Source organism: Canis lupus, chromosome X (assembly GCF_011100685.1).
Source record: "Canis lupus familiaris isolate Mischka breed German Shepherd chromosome X, alternate assembly UU_Cfam_GSD_1.0, whole genome shotgun sequence".
NCBI classification, from domain to species: domain Eukaryota; kingdom Metazoa; phylum Chordata; class Mammalia; order Carnivora; family Canidae; genus Canis; species Canis lupus.
Window position 1 is genome coordinate 43,609,078 of NC_049260.1, and position 16,654 is coordinate 43,625,731.

The window sequence follows — 16,654 nt, forward strand, 5'->3', positions numbered from 1 at the left end:
TACAAGCTCTCAGCAAACTAGGAATGACAAGGAACTTCCTCCACCTGCCAAAGGGCATCTACGAAAAACCTACAGCTCACCTCAACCTTATTAGCCAAAGATTTGAAACAAAGCAACACTAGCCACACTTAAACTTACCACTTCTACTAAACATTGTCTTGGAGGTCCTAGATGGTGCAGTAAGCCCCCCCCTTCCCTAGAAAAGGCACACACAGTGGAAAGGACGATAAAAAACAATTTTGTTTGCAGATGACACGATTATCTATGTAGAAAATCTTTTCAAAGCTACGACAAAGCTGCTAGAACTAATAAGTGAGTTTTGTGAGGTTGCAGGATGCAAGGCCAATATACAGAATTAAACTGAATTTCCATACAGTATTAACAATGTTTTTTCCCACTCAATCTCTGGGACACCTTCTGTAGGTAACCACTATTCTAACCTTGTTGCCCACAGAAGAGCTGTTCTAGAATGTTCATAAAAGGAACAGCATATACTCTTTTATGTAAGGCTTCTTTCACCCCTGAGGTTCCTTTTTTTTTTTTCAAAGAATGTGTTCTGAGAAATGTCATACATGAAGTAATTCAGAAGTGTCTGCCTATGCAACAACAGTTCAACACAGGAATTAACTTCTGATTCAAGTGCACCAGCCAAAAGGTGGTACTAGGGGAACCCTGGGGAAGAAATGAGGCAGAGAGTCAGTAAGGACATGTGGATCCTCTCAGAAGTACCCTGGGGGTATGCTGGGGCCTGTGTTTGGTGGGGGTAGGTCATAACCAACCGGGGTGTAGCAACGGCTGGTCTCGACCCAGGTCTCTGACAAAGATAGGCTGGAGAAAAGCATAAGGATCTGTTCTTTAGAAAACCAGACAAATCAAGTCTTTAAAAGCAGAACCTAGGGAGGGCATTTGCAAATTTTGTAGCTCCAAGCAGTTTTTAAGCAGGAGATGGAAGGGAATAAGTGCTATTTTCTGCCAGGCACTGGGCCTGTTTGGATCCTTACAACTGATCTATGAGGCGGCCATGATTTTCCCCCACTTTAGAGATGAGGCAGTAAGACTTTCCTCAGTATTGGCCATTTCATGAGGCAAAAATTCTCTTTTTTTCCTTTCAAAATCATGTCATTGCAAGCCCTGGTGGTTGGATGACTTGCTCAAGGTCATTCAGAGACCTGTTTTAGAGTCAGGATATAAATCCCAGTTCTGTCCACTTGTGAAGAAAGTTATTTTCACCTAACTCAAAAGATGGGCTAACTGCAATTCTGGTGGCTGAGTGCCCAGGGTTACGACACTACCACTTGGTGAAGCTGGGGCAGTACAGTTTCAAGGAATTGTGGTTGTTATGTTTTCTAGTGATTTACCTCGCTTCCTCCTCACTAAGAGAACAGTGAAGCAAACCCGTCCAAGAACCAAGGTCTCACCTGCACTGTTGGCTTCCTGGGTTTCCAAGTGTTGCCAGGTGCCAAGCTGCCATCCTCGGGGCTATTGTGCTGGGGATTGTGATAGCAGGCTGAGCACCGGAAACATTGGTGGTGGTGGCACCAACAGTTGTAGCAGTTGGGCATCATGTTTCTCTTTCGCAAAGCGGGACAGATCTCCCCAGAACAATACATGCAAGGGTCATGGACTATGGCGCCCTGGACGCTGCAGGAGTAAGAGCAGGTCCTGTGGTAATCAAAATCACCACAGTGCAGTGGCTTGCAGCACATGGACTGTTCTAGACCTTTGCTTGCAAAACATTCTGAGTAGGGCGGAGTTTCTGACTGCAGAAGTGACACAGAATGATATGATTGGTCTGTGGCATGATACGATTGGTCCATCAGATGGTGCCTTAATTCCCGATAGCTGGAGCTCAGTGGCTGGAAGTTTGGGTCTACAGGTTTTGGTCTCTGGGTAAAAGTTTTACTGCTATGAGTGGTTAAACCTGGCAAATGCGATGTAGATAAGGATTTGCTACCCTCTTCAAAGAGCTTTCTTCTGTCTGCGAAGGGCAGGAGGATGGCTTCCTCCCCAGCTGGGGCAGTAGAAGCCTTCAATTCTTTGCTATCACCCAGGTTAGAAGGGCTTTCCATGGCTAGTGCCACGTGTGGCTGCAGGTTGTGCTCTGGAGACCATCTCCAATGGCCTCCACGGACTCCACGGTGAACATTGGTTTTCTCAGAGTCAGAGGGGGATGAGTCAGACACTTTCCACCAGGTGTTCAGGCCCAAAGAAGGCTGGCCAGGCCTTTGACCAGGGCTTATTTGTCCCTCCAAGCCTGTCCTAGATTCATGGCTCTCTGGGGCTTGGCTAAGACACTCTGAAGACCTAGCCCTGAGTATCATACTCTTGGTGAAGAGCTTGTCTCTGGGGCTAGGTGGTTTTTTATATGAAGATAGAAGAGATGAGTTAGAGGTGGGAGGTGGAGGACTTTCTAGGGGCTCCTCAGTCTCTTCCACAGGCTCCTGAGTGTCACACAGCTGTGATAGGGAATTCTTGCTTTTCTGGAGCTGGGCCTTCCTCCTCTGAATTTCATTACGCAGATTGGTAGCAAAACGCTCACTCTTGCGCCGGTTTTGGATTGAGCGGCCCCGAGGACCTCTGTGCCGCCTACCACCCACCCAGCCACATTCCTTGGGTTCACTGTCCCCTTCTTCGGTAGCCTCTGTGCTGTCAGCTACTTTAGTGGTTGAAGAACAATCCCTGGTTTGTTGGATGAGGGAGCCAGAGGCAGAGGGCTGCTGGCTGGCTGATTCACTGCCTGCTCCACTTGCTCTGTTTGGGTCCTGGAAACCTTTTTCTGGAGGGTGTCCATCAGCTTCTCCAAGTGGGGAACTGCTTGGGCTCTGGTGCCCCGAACACAAAGGCCTATCATCCACTTGCCTGGCCTTTCTTTCTTTACTGTGTTGGTCCTGGGTTCCTCCTGTAGGGGGACATGGACTTTTCTTTCCTGTATGGCTGCTATGCAGGGTTGACAGAGTCCACTCATGGCCATCGTGCCCAGCTGGGAGCTCTGTTCCCTTGCTGCCCCTGGTATCAAGGTGTCCATACTGTAAATGGGATGCCAGCAGCTGTTCTGGGGCACTATGGCGATGCCCTGTGGGTCCTGTGAGGTGTGGGGGGCCACCAAAGGAAGCCTTAGCTAGCTCTGCTGAAGCCTTGTTGAGTGGGCTGTAATCTATGCTGGAAGCTTTGTCACACGCTTTTGGGAATCCAGCAGCTTTGGCTGAGGCCTCCATTATTAGATGCTCAGAGTCCTGCTGGCTGGATTCAGGAGCTTGGCTGAGCTCACAGTTCTGATGGCCCTCATTTGTCACTTGGTCTTGCCCACTGAGGCAGCAGAACCTGTTAGGGTTCCTTGGGGATAGCACAGTGTCTAAGCTCACTTTCTCCTGCTGCAAGGAGTCCACAGGCTCAGAAGCCCTGCGCTGCTCTCCATTGAGGAGTTGGGCTCTGGAGGCTTGCAGGCTATCTCGCCTCACTGGAGGCTGTGGTGGGCCTCTGGCAGCTTTGGCAGGCTCTGAGTGGTGGTCCTCCTCTGGGCAGGATGACATCTGGGAGCTGAGAGTTGGGTGGCTCCCATTGGGGCGCCGGCTACCTCCTGAGGTCTCAGCTACACTGGGCCGGCCATTAGGGGCTTTAGCTGGCCCCGAGCCTTGCATGACGCAGTCTGCAGAGCCTGGCTCCTCTGGCCTGAGGGAAAGGGCACAGTCAGAGGCATTTGAGCTGGCTGAGAAGGAACTATAGGCTGAGTCACGCTGGTTGGGGTACATGTTCTGATCAATGGGCAAAAGGTGCCCCTCATAGGTAGCTTGGCCTGGTTGTTCCAGGCTCTCCATGCTGCCAATGGAGCTGCTTTTCTCAGTGCTACAGTGCCGGGAGAGTGGGCACCACTGCACACACACGTCACTGCAAGACACAGGGCACACTGATTAGTTAGTCAAATTACTGGATCCCTTTCCCACCTTGGCCAGCCCTGCCATGGAAGAAGGCAGAACAACCCAGAGGCATCCATGCCACAAATAAGAAGGAGATAAGGCAACACAGAAAGGAAGGGAAACAGCGAAAGATATGGACAGTGGGGGTACACAGAGATGTGGTAAAATGGGAGATAAGATAATACATGGGAGCAGGAGAGGGCAAGATCCCAAAGACTAAAAGAGTGAGAACTCCATCAGGGCTTAGGCTTTGTTTCCCTGCCACCAGTGAGTCTAGAATTGCTTCTGGCCTGTCACTGTCCTTAGGGAGTCAGCATGCAGCTCTCTGCCAGGACAGACAATCATAGAATATTAGTGTCAGAGAGGGGCTCCAAAGGGTTGATTCAATTTCAGTCAGCCCATTTTGTAAATCAGTGGTTGCTGAATTTGAGCATGCATCAGAAGAAGGGGGTGGGCTCATCCAAACACAGGTTCCTGGGCCCTAGCCCCAGAGTGCTATATCTGGGTGGATCCTGAGAATTTTACTCTCTGACATGTTCCCAGGTGATGGTGGTACTACTTGCTGGTCCAAGGGACCACACTTTTGAGAACCTCTGGAGTCAGGCAAGTGCTCAAAAGGAAGTGATTCTGAGGAGGTGATTTTCTCAAGATCACCCAGCTGTAGCTTGTGACCCAGACAGGGCTGGAATTCCGGCAACCTGTTCTCTTCTTGACCATAGCAATCCTGACCATTTACCAAGGACCTATGATGTACCAGGCACTTTACAATGTCTCATTTCAAACTGAAGGGGAGATATTATTATCTCCACTTTAGAGGAAAGGAAACAAGCTTAGCAAGGTAAACTGACAAGCCCACGAAGGTGCTAAAGAAGCAGAGCTAGAATCTGAACCTAAGTCGCTGTGAGTCCAACCTCTTAGCTCTTCCGCTATACTATTTGTTAAATGGGACTAATAATAATATCTGTAGCAGAGGCTTGCTTTGTGGGTAAAAGCAGTTAATAAATGTGACGCCCTTGTCACAGCCTGGGCTCCTAGAAAAGGTTCGATACACGGTAGCTACTGCTCTTTTGCTTTTTTGTTTTAATTGCTATTGTTGTCAGCACCCTCTGCACCACTAGTGTTGTCAGTATCATTGCTCCTGCCTACCCATCCCTCCCTCATCCCCACAGCAAAACCAAACCCGGGAGACCAAGGAAGGGACTGGGATCAGACACAATCTGGAATTTTAAGTACCATTTCCCACAAACAAAGCCAAAGTGAGCCAAGTCATGCCAGTAACTCCCTATGACTAGAACCCCAGAGGTCACAGACTGTTCTCAGAAAGGCCACAGTTCAGAAAGCCAGAACTGAGTGGTGGCAGGGACCCACGAGCCCCTCGGATCAGCTTTCCTTAATGCTTGCTCTTGCCCCTTACCCACTCTGCAAACTTGACCCCCGGGTTAAGAATCCATCAATTCCTTGTTGGCAAGGGAACCTGCTACCCACTCTACCACCCTTCCTGCTACAAACAATCACACCCCCACTCAAACAGGAGCCAAGCTCAGAATATGTTTCAGTGTATTCTTCCAGAATAACACTGCCTCTGCCTCTGCTTGGAGCTCCTGTCTTCCGTTGCCAAATAAAGTCACTGACTTAGGGCAAACTCAATGCTTGGCTTCCCTGAGCCTCATCAACAGAAATTCCTCCTGAGAGGGAAGATCTTGTTGTGGAAGAGAAAGGTCAGCTTTGCTGGCTCTGAGTGTTTGCAGACAAAGTTCTTGCCTCTTCTGCACAGCTGTTTTTGACAACAGACAATACCAGGCCTACCGAATTGAGAGAGGCTCATGGCAAGTGGACCGGACCCTATTATTCAGGGAGGTGCCCAGTCTGAAGGCTTTGGCTCAATGACAGAGCTGATAAACTCTGGATGAGATCACCAGCGAGTCACTGTAGCTAGAGAAGAGGACCAGAACTGAGCCCTGGTGCACTCCTGCATTAAGAGACCAGGGGAAAGGGGGGAGGGGGCGGGATTCAGAAGAACCAGGTTAAAAGACTGCAAAGGAGCAGCCACTGAAATAGGATGAAAAGCAGTAGAGTGTGGTGTCCGGCAAGCCACGTGAGGTAAGTATTGCAAAGAAACATTTTCTAGAAGGGAAGGGACTGTCCCAAAGTCACAGAGGATTAGCAGTAAGTAGCCTAGGACTAGAACCCAGGCACTATGGAGTCCCACTCCATTTTCCACTATAGCGCTCTGGGGTCTGCAACATACAGTGGGGACTAGAGCAGAGGTAGGGGGATGGCCAAGTTGTCTACCCTCCAGCCCATCTTGAGGGGAGGGTTCTAGACTCACCCTGTGTTGCAGCCGGAATGCCAAGACAAGCTGAAGGCTTCAGAGGGGAAATGCATGGTGGTGGCCGCTTCAGGGCATCCCTCCAGCAGCTTGGCCACATGCCATGAATGCGGCCTACTGACAGGGGCGTTTCTCCTACAGCAATAAAGGGACAGGAAGTCAGCTTAGGGAACCAGAGCTGAAATCACTTCCCATGCAGCTTCCGCCCCCACCCCCTCTTTCCCTTAAGTGAAGTAGAACATCTTGCAAGGAGCTGGTAAGGAATCTTAGTGGCCCTCCTCAGCTCCCAGCTCTCAAATCTCCTTCATCCTGAGGGTGAAGTATGGACATTCAAAGTATTGGCTTCACAGGGCTGTTTTGCTCATGGGTGTAGCCCAAGCCCACACAGCAGTGCCAGACACCATACCAGATGCTCATTAAGTACCTGTGGAAAAAATGAGTGCTGCTACCCGATAAACAGTAAGCTACGCTATGTCTTTGTTGAGGAAAAAAAAATCCATCTGGCCAATCTTCTCATTTTTCTCTGAGAAAAGAAGAGGCAAGTGATTGAGAGGTTCAAACAAGTCAACACTAGACTGCAAATCCTCCAATTTTCAGTTGTTCATATGTTAAGCATTTGTCAGATGTTTCCTTGTTTACTAGGTACAGTCTGTACACAGTTCTGGGGATGCACCCTTAGTCTCTGCCCTTGGGAGTTTACAGATTAGTGAGAGTGATAGAGCTAATTCAAAGGAAGCATGGCGAAGGCACTGAGAGAGTGGAAGATAAGATGGGCACAGAGGTGAGATGCCCAGGTTTGTAGGGAAAGGGTGGGGGCGAGGAGCCCCAACTTTTGCCAGGGAAAATAGCACAAAGTAGCAAATGGCGTAGTGCCAGGCTGACAGAGGAGACTGGCTGCTCAGCATGGCAGGCAGGGGTACATAAAGGACCTGGGTCTGAGGCCAAGGCCCTGGATGCAACCACAAGGATCTGTCTGGCGCTGGAGGCTGCAACCATACTCTTGCACCAACAGGCTTAGACATGACCCATTCCTGTCCTCTGGTACATTCCCCAGGAACAGATGCCACCCTTGCAAGTGGGGAAGAATGAGATGGACAAGAGCACATATGGGACATGGGTAGTGATAGAAGATAAGGAGAAGACTGATGAGGTGGGTGGGAGAGGGAGGGAGGGAGGGAGGTGGGGAGGGAAAGCAAGCAAGCAAAGGATGTCAATAGGACCAAGTAGATGAGAAAGAAAAGAGTGAGAGAGGTTACCAAGAAAAAACAAATGCCAGAAAGGGGAAAAACTGAGAGAGATTATAGATAAATACATAGTAGAGGGCATTGGGTGGTAGAGAGAGATGAATGACAGAGTAAGAGAAAAGGATGAGAAATAAGAAAATGAGTGAGTTGAGAGATGATAGCTTCTTTACTAATTTATGTAGGCATTTACCATGGCAAGCTCCATACTAGACACTGAGGATACAGAGTCGACTAGGATAAGGGGCCCTATTTTAGACAAGCTTGTCATCTAGTGCGATAAATCAGCTCTCTACCTCCCAGGAGCAGTAGTGGCTAGACTTGAGCTGCATTCCATCCCAGCTGGGAGGGGCCTTCACTCCAGTGGAAACACAGAAAAATCCCAGCAGTGTGAAGCTCTAGAGGCCAGAGGCCTAAAAAGGTAGTCTTGAGGATGGCCTTCCCGGGGAAAAACAGGTGTTGAATGGTAACAGGCCAGACTCGGACAAGGAGGTGAGGGGAAGGGCAAGGGAAGCTGCTGGCCAAAGGTCAGGAACCAGAGCGACCAAAGGTCAGTGGTCCCGGGTAGGATTTATGGGGAGGAAAGCCAAGCGAGGCCCCCACTTTTAATTACAGCGTTCTATTATGGGTTTCAGAGTGCCCAGTGGGGAGACCGGAGGCAGAAGAAGATCTTGGTGGGGGAGGAGGTAGGGTACTATTCCAGAGTCTCACTCACTAAGCCATGATGCTAGAAATCTTTCCAGCTACTATTACCTGCTGGTCAGCCGTTCACAACTGTGTATAAAGCAGCTCATGAAAGTACTATGTACTGCCACTTACTATGAGCCACGCATGCCTACTATGTACTATGCTTCCAGGTGCTGAGGGAGGATTCGGCAGAGAACAGGGTACCTCTGTTATGTTGGGCCCTTCTTCCACATCCAGGCCCTTAACGCTTTATATCCAAATACTGTGTCCATGTGCCAGCCAGTCTCCCCTTGTTCCACCTCCAGTCATTGCTTTTAGATCATATCATGTCAAACACCACTTGAATTGTGGCACTCACCTATTTAAGAATCTTCACTGGCTCCCTATTTCTTATCCTGTCCTGTATCAAATGTAAACTAGATCAGACTTGCAAAGCCATCTATCAGCTATCTTTAGCCACCCAGCCCAATCTCCCATGTCCGTGCTCCAGTCGTGGTCTGCAACCAACTTTGTCCCTTTTGCTGTTGGTTTTCCAACAGAATGTAGCACAGGCTCTTGAGATAGAGCACCTTGGTCTGAATTCCAGCTCTACCACTTATGAGCTCTGTTGCTTTACATGGTTGACTTCACTTCTCAGAGCTCTAGTTTCCACTGCAGTAAAATGGGGTATATAATTCCTAATTCGTGGGGGTTGTAAAGAACAGATGAGACAATGGATGTTAGCTGCTTAGAGCAAAGTCTGGTCGGCCCTCAACCAATTTGAGTTATTACTCTAAGTGTTCGCTTTGCCTGGAGTCCCCCTCTCATTTTGTCAGCCTGGATTCCACCTGTTCTTTAACGTACTGCTCAAGTACCATGTCCCATAGGGTGCTTGTCTTTAGTCATGTAGTCCTCACAATTTGGCCCATAATAATATGATGTTTTTATGTTGCCCATCATCATTTCATCCCACCAACTGCATTAGGCCAGTAAGCAAGGAGATAAACACGGGTAGATGGATCTTTGGTTCATGTCTCTTAAGTCTACTACTTTGGTTGTGTGATTCTATACAAGTCACTTAACCCATCTGAGCTTCAGTTTTCTTATTTGAAAAAGGGAACAATAATCCCTACCTGGCTGGGTTATTGTGAGGATTAAGGATAATATTCTCAAAGCATTTGAGACACAGCCTAATGCATAACAAGGTGTTAATGAATAGTATGTAGTCTGTAACAAGGGTTATCAGCTCAGACTTGCCCTTCTCGATGGTTCAAGAGTACTCCCAAGAGTACTCAACTTGTCTACCCATTGTCAAGATTTTGCTACACCACTCCCTTGCCACATTTTGAAATGTAGCTTACAGAAGCCCCTGCTCTGTAAGGCTTCACCAGGTGTAGGGAACAATCTCAAAGGAGACAGAAGCAAGGCAGTAGGGGCATTGGTACCACTAAGAGAAAACCACAAACTGGGGGAAGAAAAATCCTAGCAGAAGAACTGGAGCTAGAGCTGGAGCCTTTTAGCCTTAGTTTGGGAAAAGGAGAGGAAACTATAGGGTCAAATACTTGGTCTTGTGCTGTTCCTAAACATCCCAAGACTCAGAGACAGCCCATTTTTAACATTCCACTTCTAGCTGTGTGACCTTGGGCAAGTAACTTCCCTGAGTTACAGATCCTTTATCTGTAAAATGAGGAAGATAACTATCCCTTACTCACAAGTTAGAACCTGGATCAAATGGAATCTCGCATGTGAAACCACATGGCATAGTGTCTGACATACCATAAACTTTAAAGAAAATAACAATGGGGACCGTTAATTGAATACTGAAGATGTGCCAGGCCCTCAGCACTTTGCATCCATTACTTGATTTGGTCCTCACTCTGACCTTATCAGTAAGAGCTTTTATTATCTCCACTTTCCAGATGAGGAAACAGAGACACAGAATGCTGAAATTGCTTTGCCACGAGAATGAGGCTCAGAACCTCCAGTCCTTTCTAGGATACCCTGTGGCCCCTCCTCCCCAAAGAGGGCCCTGTCTCAACAAGCTTGAATACCTGAGGCTTCTCCTACCTCTTTCCACAGGAAGCAGTCAGAAAAGGAAAGTTGCGGTGGTCCGAGAGTTTAAACCATACCCTCTTTAGGTGGTGGGGAAGAGGGATGAAGAGAAATGAGCAGAGAGGCAAGAAAATGCCAACCACCAACCATGCAGCTCCAGGCCTGGCCGTGAGGGAATGGCGCCTGTGTCTGCCTTTTCTTCCAAGGCTGGCTCAGGTACTGTCATTGGCATATACCCCATCATTCATTATCCCAAAATTCCTTTCTTAGGAAGCAGAAGGAAAGGGATGTTGAGGAGAGAAAGCAGAAGGGAGAAGAGGGGCGGCAGCCATGGCTACCAGCGGTACCTACCATGAAAGTTGCCCCTGGTGGGGAGATGGCTTAGGAGAAAGGTGGGTATCCAGGTCAGCTCAGGTGCCCACCAACCCCTCCAGCCCCCAGGGCTTCTTTCTGCAGGCCAGAGCTTCCCTTAGCTGGGACCCATCTGCCTTCCTGCTAAGACCTCCTGAGATGAGGGGCCGTCAGCCCAAGCTCCTGAGTGTGATCCAGGGGGCTCAGGCACAGTCAGGTCCCAGTTCCAAGGACAGAGGGGAGTGGCACTGAAGGCAAGGTATGGCCATCAGCTGGTGGACCTAGATGTGGCCACCACCTCTGCGGCCAAGAGCCAGGGTCAAGAGCAGGACAAGAATGAAGACACTGCTCCAGAAACCAGCCAGTACCCTGGTGGCAAAGGAAAGGATGAAAGTCCGTTCCAGCAGCATAAACAGCCCCCCTGTTCCCAGCTCCAGCCTCCTCCTCTGAGCCTGGCCCAACCCCTTCCATAGCTCAGGGGCCAATAAGGAAGCTGGGCCCCCAGCCACTGCTAGAACTCAGGAAAGGAGCAAGGAAATGATGTTTGGGAAAGATAAAGCGAGTGTCTAAAAAGAATTTTTAAAAATACATGTAAGTGAGAGAGAAAAATACCCCAGACACATACACTTAAAAGAATTCCTGAGCTTCCTGAACTGAGCTGACCCCACCCAGCCATCTCCGTAGGTCCTCTGGGCCCCAGAGATCAGCCAAGCTGAGCAGCCTTCAGGTCCCAAAGAGCAAGTAGTCAGTACCACAGCTGGTTTTACATAGCTGGGGGCAAGTGACCTAGAGATTTTCCAGGGTAAAGGTCTTGCTGAGACAGCAAGACTTACAAACCAGTCTGGGTCATATTCTACGGGGTCTGCACTTCCTATGGGCACCTGAGCAAATACAAGGAAAACTTCATTTTCTTTTTTTTTTCTTTTTGAAAACTTCATTTTCCAGCAGATACTCCAACTCCAGAATAGTGGTGCCTGGAGTTGGCATCTCTGTCTCTGCTATGAATTTGCTCTGACCTCTGACAACTTACTGCCCCCTCTGAGCTTCTGTTTCCTCTCAGCAAAATAAAACATTGCACTCCATTGAAACAAACAACCCTTCCAGCTATAGCATGCTATGATGTAATAGTCCTGGGCCCCAGGCCAGGGCTTCAAATGATGTCCTCACTGACCTGTGTGACAGCCAGAGACCAGAGCAGCCCCCACATGAGTTTGTTGTATATCCGAAGCCCAAAGTCAGGCACCAGAGTTTCATTTCTCTCAGGGATTTAGAATTGGGGGCAGGGGGTTCCCTTCGTAATAATCCTGATCCCTGTTCCAGTTTCCCTTGGCCTCTGGTCATGATTCCAGCAATTTCTGGCCCAAGAGGGCTTACATGAGCCTCCTCAGGACAAGAAGTATATCCAGGCCATTCCTTTCTAGCGAAATCATGACTGTAGGACTTGAGAGAAATCATCTCTTCCCTCTGTACTGCCTAGACAAGTCTGGGTTGAGCTTTTATTTATTTCTCAAAAGGCAGGTGCCGTCCAAATAAGTCCAGAGGTCCTCTTTTGGTAGTTAGTACTGTATAGGAAAAGGTTGGGGATTTTATGGTCATATCAATCTGGCTTAGAGTCTCAGCTTTACCACTCACTAATTGTTTGGCCTTAGGCATGTCATAGGGCTTCCATTTTCTCATCTGCAGGCATTTAGTAAACGGCACCTGCAGTTAATATTATCTTCTACCCAAAATAATAATGGGCAAAGTACTCTTAATAGCGAGAAAAGTAACTTTTTCGATCCAAATGAAGATGAAAGAGAAATGACTAGTTAAAAGAAGGTTCAAAACTGGTGGTTACCTGAGGGGAGATGGGTAGGGGGGTGGGTGAATAGGAGATGGGGATTAAGGAGTGTACTTTTTGGGATGAGCACCGGGGGTTGTATGGAATTGTTGAATCACTATATCCTACACCAGCAACTAATAGAATACTATATGTTAACTCCACTGGAATCAAATAAAAAACTTAATAAAAAAAATTAGAAAATAAAACAATGTTCAAAAGCAAAACCTAGTACTCTAGAACAGAGCTTCTCATACTTTAGTGGGCATACTAACAGCCTGGCCATCTTGTAAAAATGCAGATTCTGAGTCAGTAGGTGTAGAGTAGGCTTCAGATTTGACTTTTTAAAAAAGATTTTTTATTTATTCATTTGAGAGAGAAAGAGAGAGAGCGCATGAGAGAGAGAGAGAGAGAGAGCAAGCAAAAGCAGGGGGAGGGGCAGAGGGAGAGGGAGAAGCAGACTCCCTGCTGGGCAGGGAGGCCCATGTGGGCTCAATCCCAGGACCCTGGGATTAGCACCTGAGCCGAAGACAGATGCTTAACCATCTAAGCCACCTAGGCACCCCAGATATGACTTTCTCACAAGCTCTACAATAATGCTGATACTGCTGGTTGGATCACCATTCCTTGACAATACACTAGGGAACACAGTACCTTTAACAGTACACTAAAGGATAATTCCTGGTTGGAAAAATTATCAGGATAAACTGTCTCTTCTCACGTCTTTACTCAGGCCTCGGCGCCCAGGCTCTCCTAATCTTCTGGTCACCGAGTGCCTTCCTCCTTCCACTCAGCTACCCAGTGTCTAACAGTGCTTCCCTGATGAGGCCTGCAGATCCCCACTTCCTAACAAAATAAAGAAAAATGAGTTTGATAATAGTCTGGCCCTCTCCGTAGCCAGGTTAAGTTGAGAAAATTATGACAAGAGGTGCAAGTGTGTTCATGGGACTTGCTGAGGTAGGGAGGTGGGGTGGGGATGGGCAGATGAATCACTGGATGGGCAGGGGAATCACTGGATGAGGTGATATGATAAGCAGGTTGGACAGAGATCGCATATACTTGAAAAATCTGTAGGCAAAGGGACTTAAGAGAGGAGCACAAGCAGTTTGGCCAATTTGGGATTTGGGAAAGAGTCTGGGAGATGAGGTGGGGGTAAAAGGGGCATCCTCTCACTTAGCAGTGCTGAGTTCCAGATTACATGACCAAGTTTAGCCTCTCATAATTTTATTTTTTATTTATTTTTTGTATATTTTTTATTGGAGTTCGATTTGCCAACATATAGCATTAACACCCAGTGCTCATCCCATCAAGTGCCCCCCTCAGTGCCCGTCACCCAGTCATCCCATCCCCCACCCACCTCCCTTTCCACTACCCCTTGTTCATTTCCCAGAGCTAGGAGTCTCTCATGTTCTGTCACCCTCTCTGATATTTCCCACTCATTTTCTCTTCTTTCCCCTTTATTCCTTTCCCAGAGAAGCAGGAGCTTCACCAATCCTTTCCGTATTTTTTATATTCCTCAAATGAATGAGATCATATAATGTTTGTCCTTCTCTGACTGACTTACTTCACTCAGCATAATACCCTCCAGTTCCATCCACTTGAAGTAAATGGGGGGTATTTGTCCTTTCTAATGGTTGAGTAATATTCCATTTTATATATAGACCACATCTTCTTTATCCATTCATCTTTCAATGGACACTGAGGCTCCTTCCACAGTCTGGCTATTGTGGACATTGCTGCTATAAACATTGGGGTGCAGGTGTTCCGGCGTTTCACTGCATCTGTATCTTTGGGGTAAATCCCCAGCAGTGCAATTGCTGGGTCATAGGGCAGATCTATTTTTAACTCTTTGAGGAACCTCCACACAGTTTTCCAGATTGGCTGTACCAGTTCACATTCCCACCAACAGTGCAAGAGGGTTCCCGTTTCTCCACATCCTCTCCAACATTTGTGGTTTCCTGCCTTGTTAATTCTCCCTGGTGTGAGGTGGTATGTCACTGTTGTTTTGATTTGTATTTCCCTGATGGCAAGTGATGTGGAGCATTTTCTCTTGTGCTTGTTGGCCATGTCTATGTCTTCCTCTGTGAAATTTCTGTTCCTGTCTTTTGCCCATTTCAGGATTGGATTGTTTGTTTCTTGGGTGTTGAGTTTAATAAGTTCTTTATAGATCTTGATACTAGCTCTTCATCTGAAATGTCATTTGCAAATATCTTCTCCCATTCTGTAGGTTGTCTCTTAGTTTTGTTGACTGTTTCTTTTGCTGTGCAGAAGCTTTTTATCTTGATGAAGTCCCAATAGTTCATTTTTGCTTTAGTTTCCCTTGCCTTCATAGATGTATCTTGCAAGAAGTTGCTGTGGCAGAGTTCAAAAAGGGTGTTGCCTGTGTTCTCCTCTAGGATTTTGATGGATTCTTGTCTCACATTTAGATCTTTTATCCATTTTGAGTTTATCAATGTGTATGGTGTAAGAAAATGGTCTAGTTTCATTTTTCTGCACGTGGCTGTCCAATTTTCCCAGCACCATTTATTGAAGAAACTGTCCTTTTTCCAGTGGATAGTCTTTCCTGCTTTGCCAAATATTAGTTGACCATAGAGTTGAGGGCCCATTTCTGGGTTCTCTATTCTGTTCCATTGATCTATGTGTCTGTTTTTGTGCGAGTACCACACTGTCTTGATGATCACAGCTTTGTAGAACAACTTGAAATTTGGCATTGTGATGCCCCTGGCTCTGTTTTTCTTTTTCAATATTCCCCTGGCTATTCAGGGTCTTTTCTGATCCCACACAAATCTTAAGATGATTTGTTCCAACTCTCTGAAGAAAGTCCATGGTATTTTGATAGGGATTGTACTAAATGTGTAAATTGCCAACCTCCTATAATTTTAAAGACAACTAGTATGACAGTGGCCTTCTTGTCAGTCTGGGAAAGTTAAAATTCTCATCATCTGAAATCTGGGCATTTTATGTAGAAGGGCTTTGGTATAGTTCTGCCTTCCCATCTTCCCCAGCTCCTCCAACCTCCCCTCACTTCTCTGAATACTCAGGTCAAGTTATTTCGTGTAAATCCGATGGATCCCTCTCTCCACCCTCCACCCTCCACCCCAGGGTCCATCCCTGGCTAAAGGAAACCCAGGGTAGTGAGTATGAAAGGGAATGTTGTGGTGGAAATAAAGACTTCCTCAAATGCTGTGGTGTATGTCAAGGAGTGCCTGGCTCTCCAAGGAGATAGTGATATTTCATCTGATTAGGGCCTTTATATTTCACCTTCTGTTTTCATGTATTCACTTTCACATTGGAATCTTTAAAACATGGGGACACCTCATTTTCTAAGGAAAACTGTGAATGATGCAGGAGAGCTTTGCAAATATTAGGGGCTTAAAAAAGTGCTTAGTACTGTAGAAATACAGTACTTGTAATTCTCTTTCAGAGTGGGCTGGAGAGCATATTTTAGTTTTTCTCTGTATAGTTTAATAAGACATACCCGTCATACTCTTGTTTCTTGTCAAGATCCCAAAGGCAAGGAGGTTGCCAGTGCATATTTCACAGCTTCTAGAAGCAAGGGGAGCAAGTCAAGACTCTGAATAATGAAAGATAGTTTTCCTCACTTTCCTTGTATATACAAAAGGTAAGAGGGCACTGCCAGAGGCCTGAGGGAAACTTCAGGAAAGCACAGAGGTAAAATGATAATAGGTTCACAGAGCACCATCTGTTGAGTCAGCTTCTCCTGCGATGCCCAATTTCCTAAACCAACACCCAGAGTGATAAAAAAAAAGGTGGAGAATGTTTGTCCTCCAGCTCTGGTTTCTATCAGTAATATTTGTAGTATCCCTTGGGAAGGAGATTATGGGAATAATGCAAGATCTCCTTTCCTTTTCCTTCAAGCCAAATGCCTTCTTCAGCTAAACTCTGTATCAGGGATACCACTTTTCAGGAGGATGGTGGAACCCCATCTTAAAAGTTTCCCCCCAAGTTAAGTCTCAAAGCCCTTAGAATTACTTCTGGCTACTCTTCAACTCATCTTCACTACTCAGTACATGAAGCCCTAGGACAATAGCCAACAATAGTGAGTACCCCAGTAGAACCAACAGTACCCACTCACTCTGCTTTGAGCAAACATGACAATGAGGAAGGTCCAATGCTCATCAGAGTTTCAGGACCACAGGGAGTTAGGTGGACAGCAGGAGGAGATGAGGTTGGGAAAGTGATAAGGCCAGATTGTGGTGTTTTCAAAGGCCAAGGTAAGAAGTATACATTTAATTCTCAGTGCAGGGGGAAACTACTGGAC

The 16,654-nt window shown here is 47.1% G+C and overlaps 1 protein-coding gene across 2 annotated transcripts in view; it reads right to left on the reverse strand.

Annotated features, from left to right (window-relative positions):
• SHROOM4 (shroom family member 4) overlaps window positions 1–16,654 on the reverse strand; it is a 273,467-nt gene that overhangs the window by 35,861 nt on the left and 220,952 nt on the right. Inside the window, exons 1-3 of one of the 2 annotated variants that reach the window (XM_038587455.1) lie at window positions 10,554–11,014; window positions 6,244–6,378; window positions 1,419–3,885 (exon numbers count right to left, since the gene is read on the reverse strand). In XM_038587455.1, the coding sequence (XP_038443383.1) occupies window positions 1,419–3,885; window positions 6,244–6,299 (2,523 nt within the window). In that variant the 5' untranslated portion in view covers window positions 6,300–6,378; window positions 10,554–11,014. Of the gene's footprint in view, window positions 1–1,418; window positions 3,886–6,243; window positions 6,379–10,553; window positions 11,015–16,654 lie in introns of those variants that run through there. The other variant, XM_038587454.1, reaches the window with a different exon arrangement.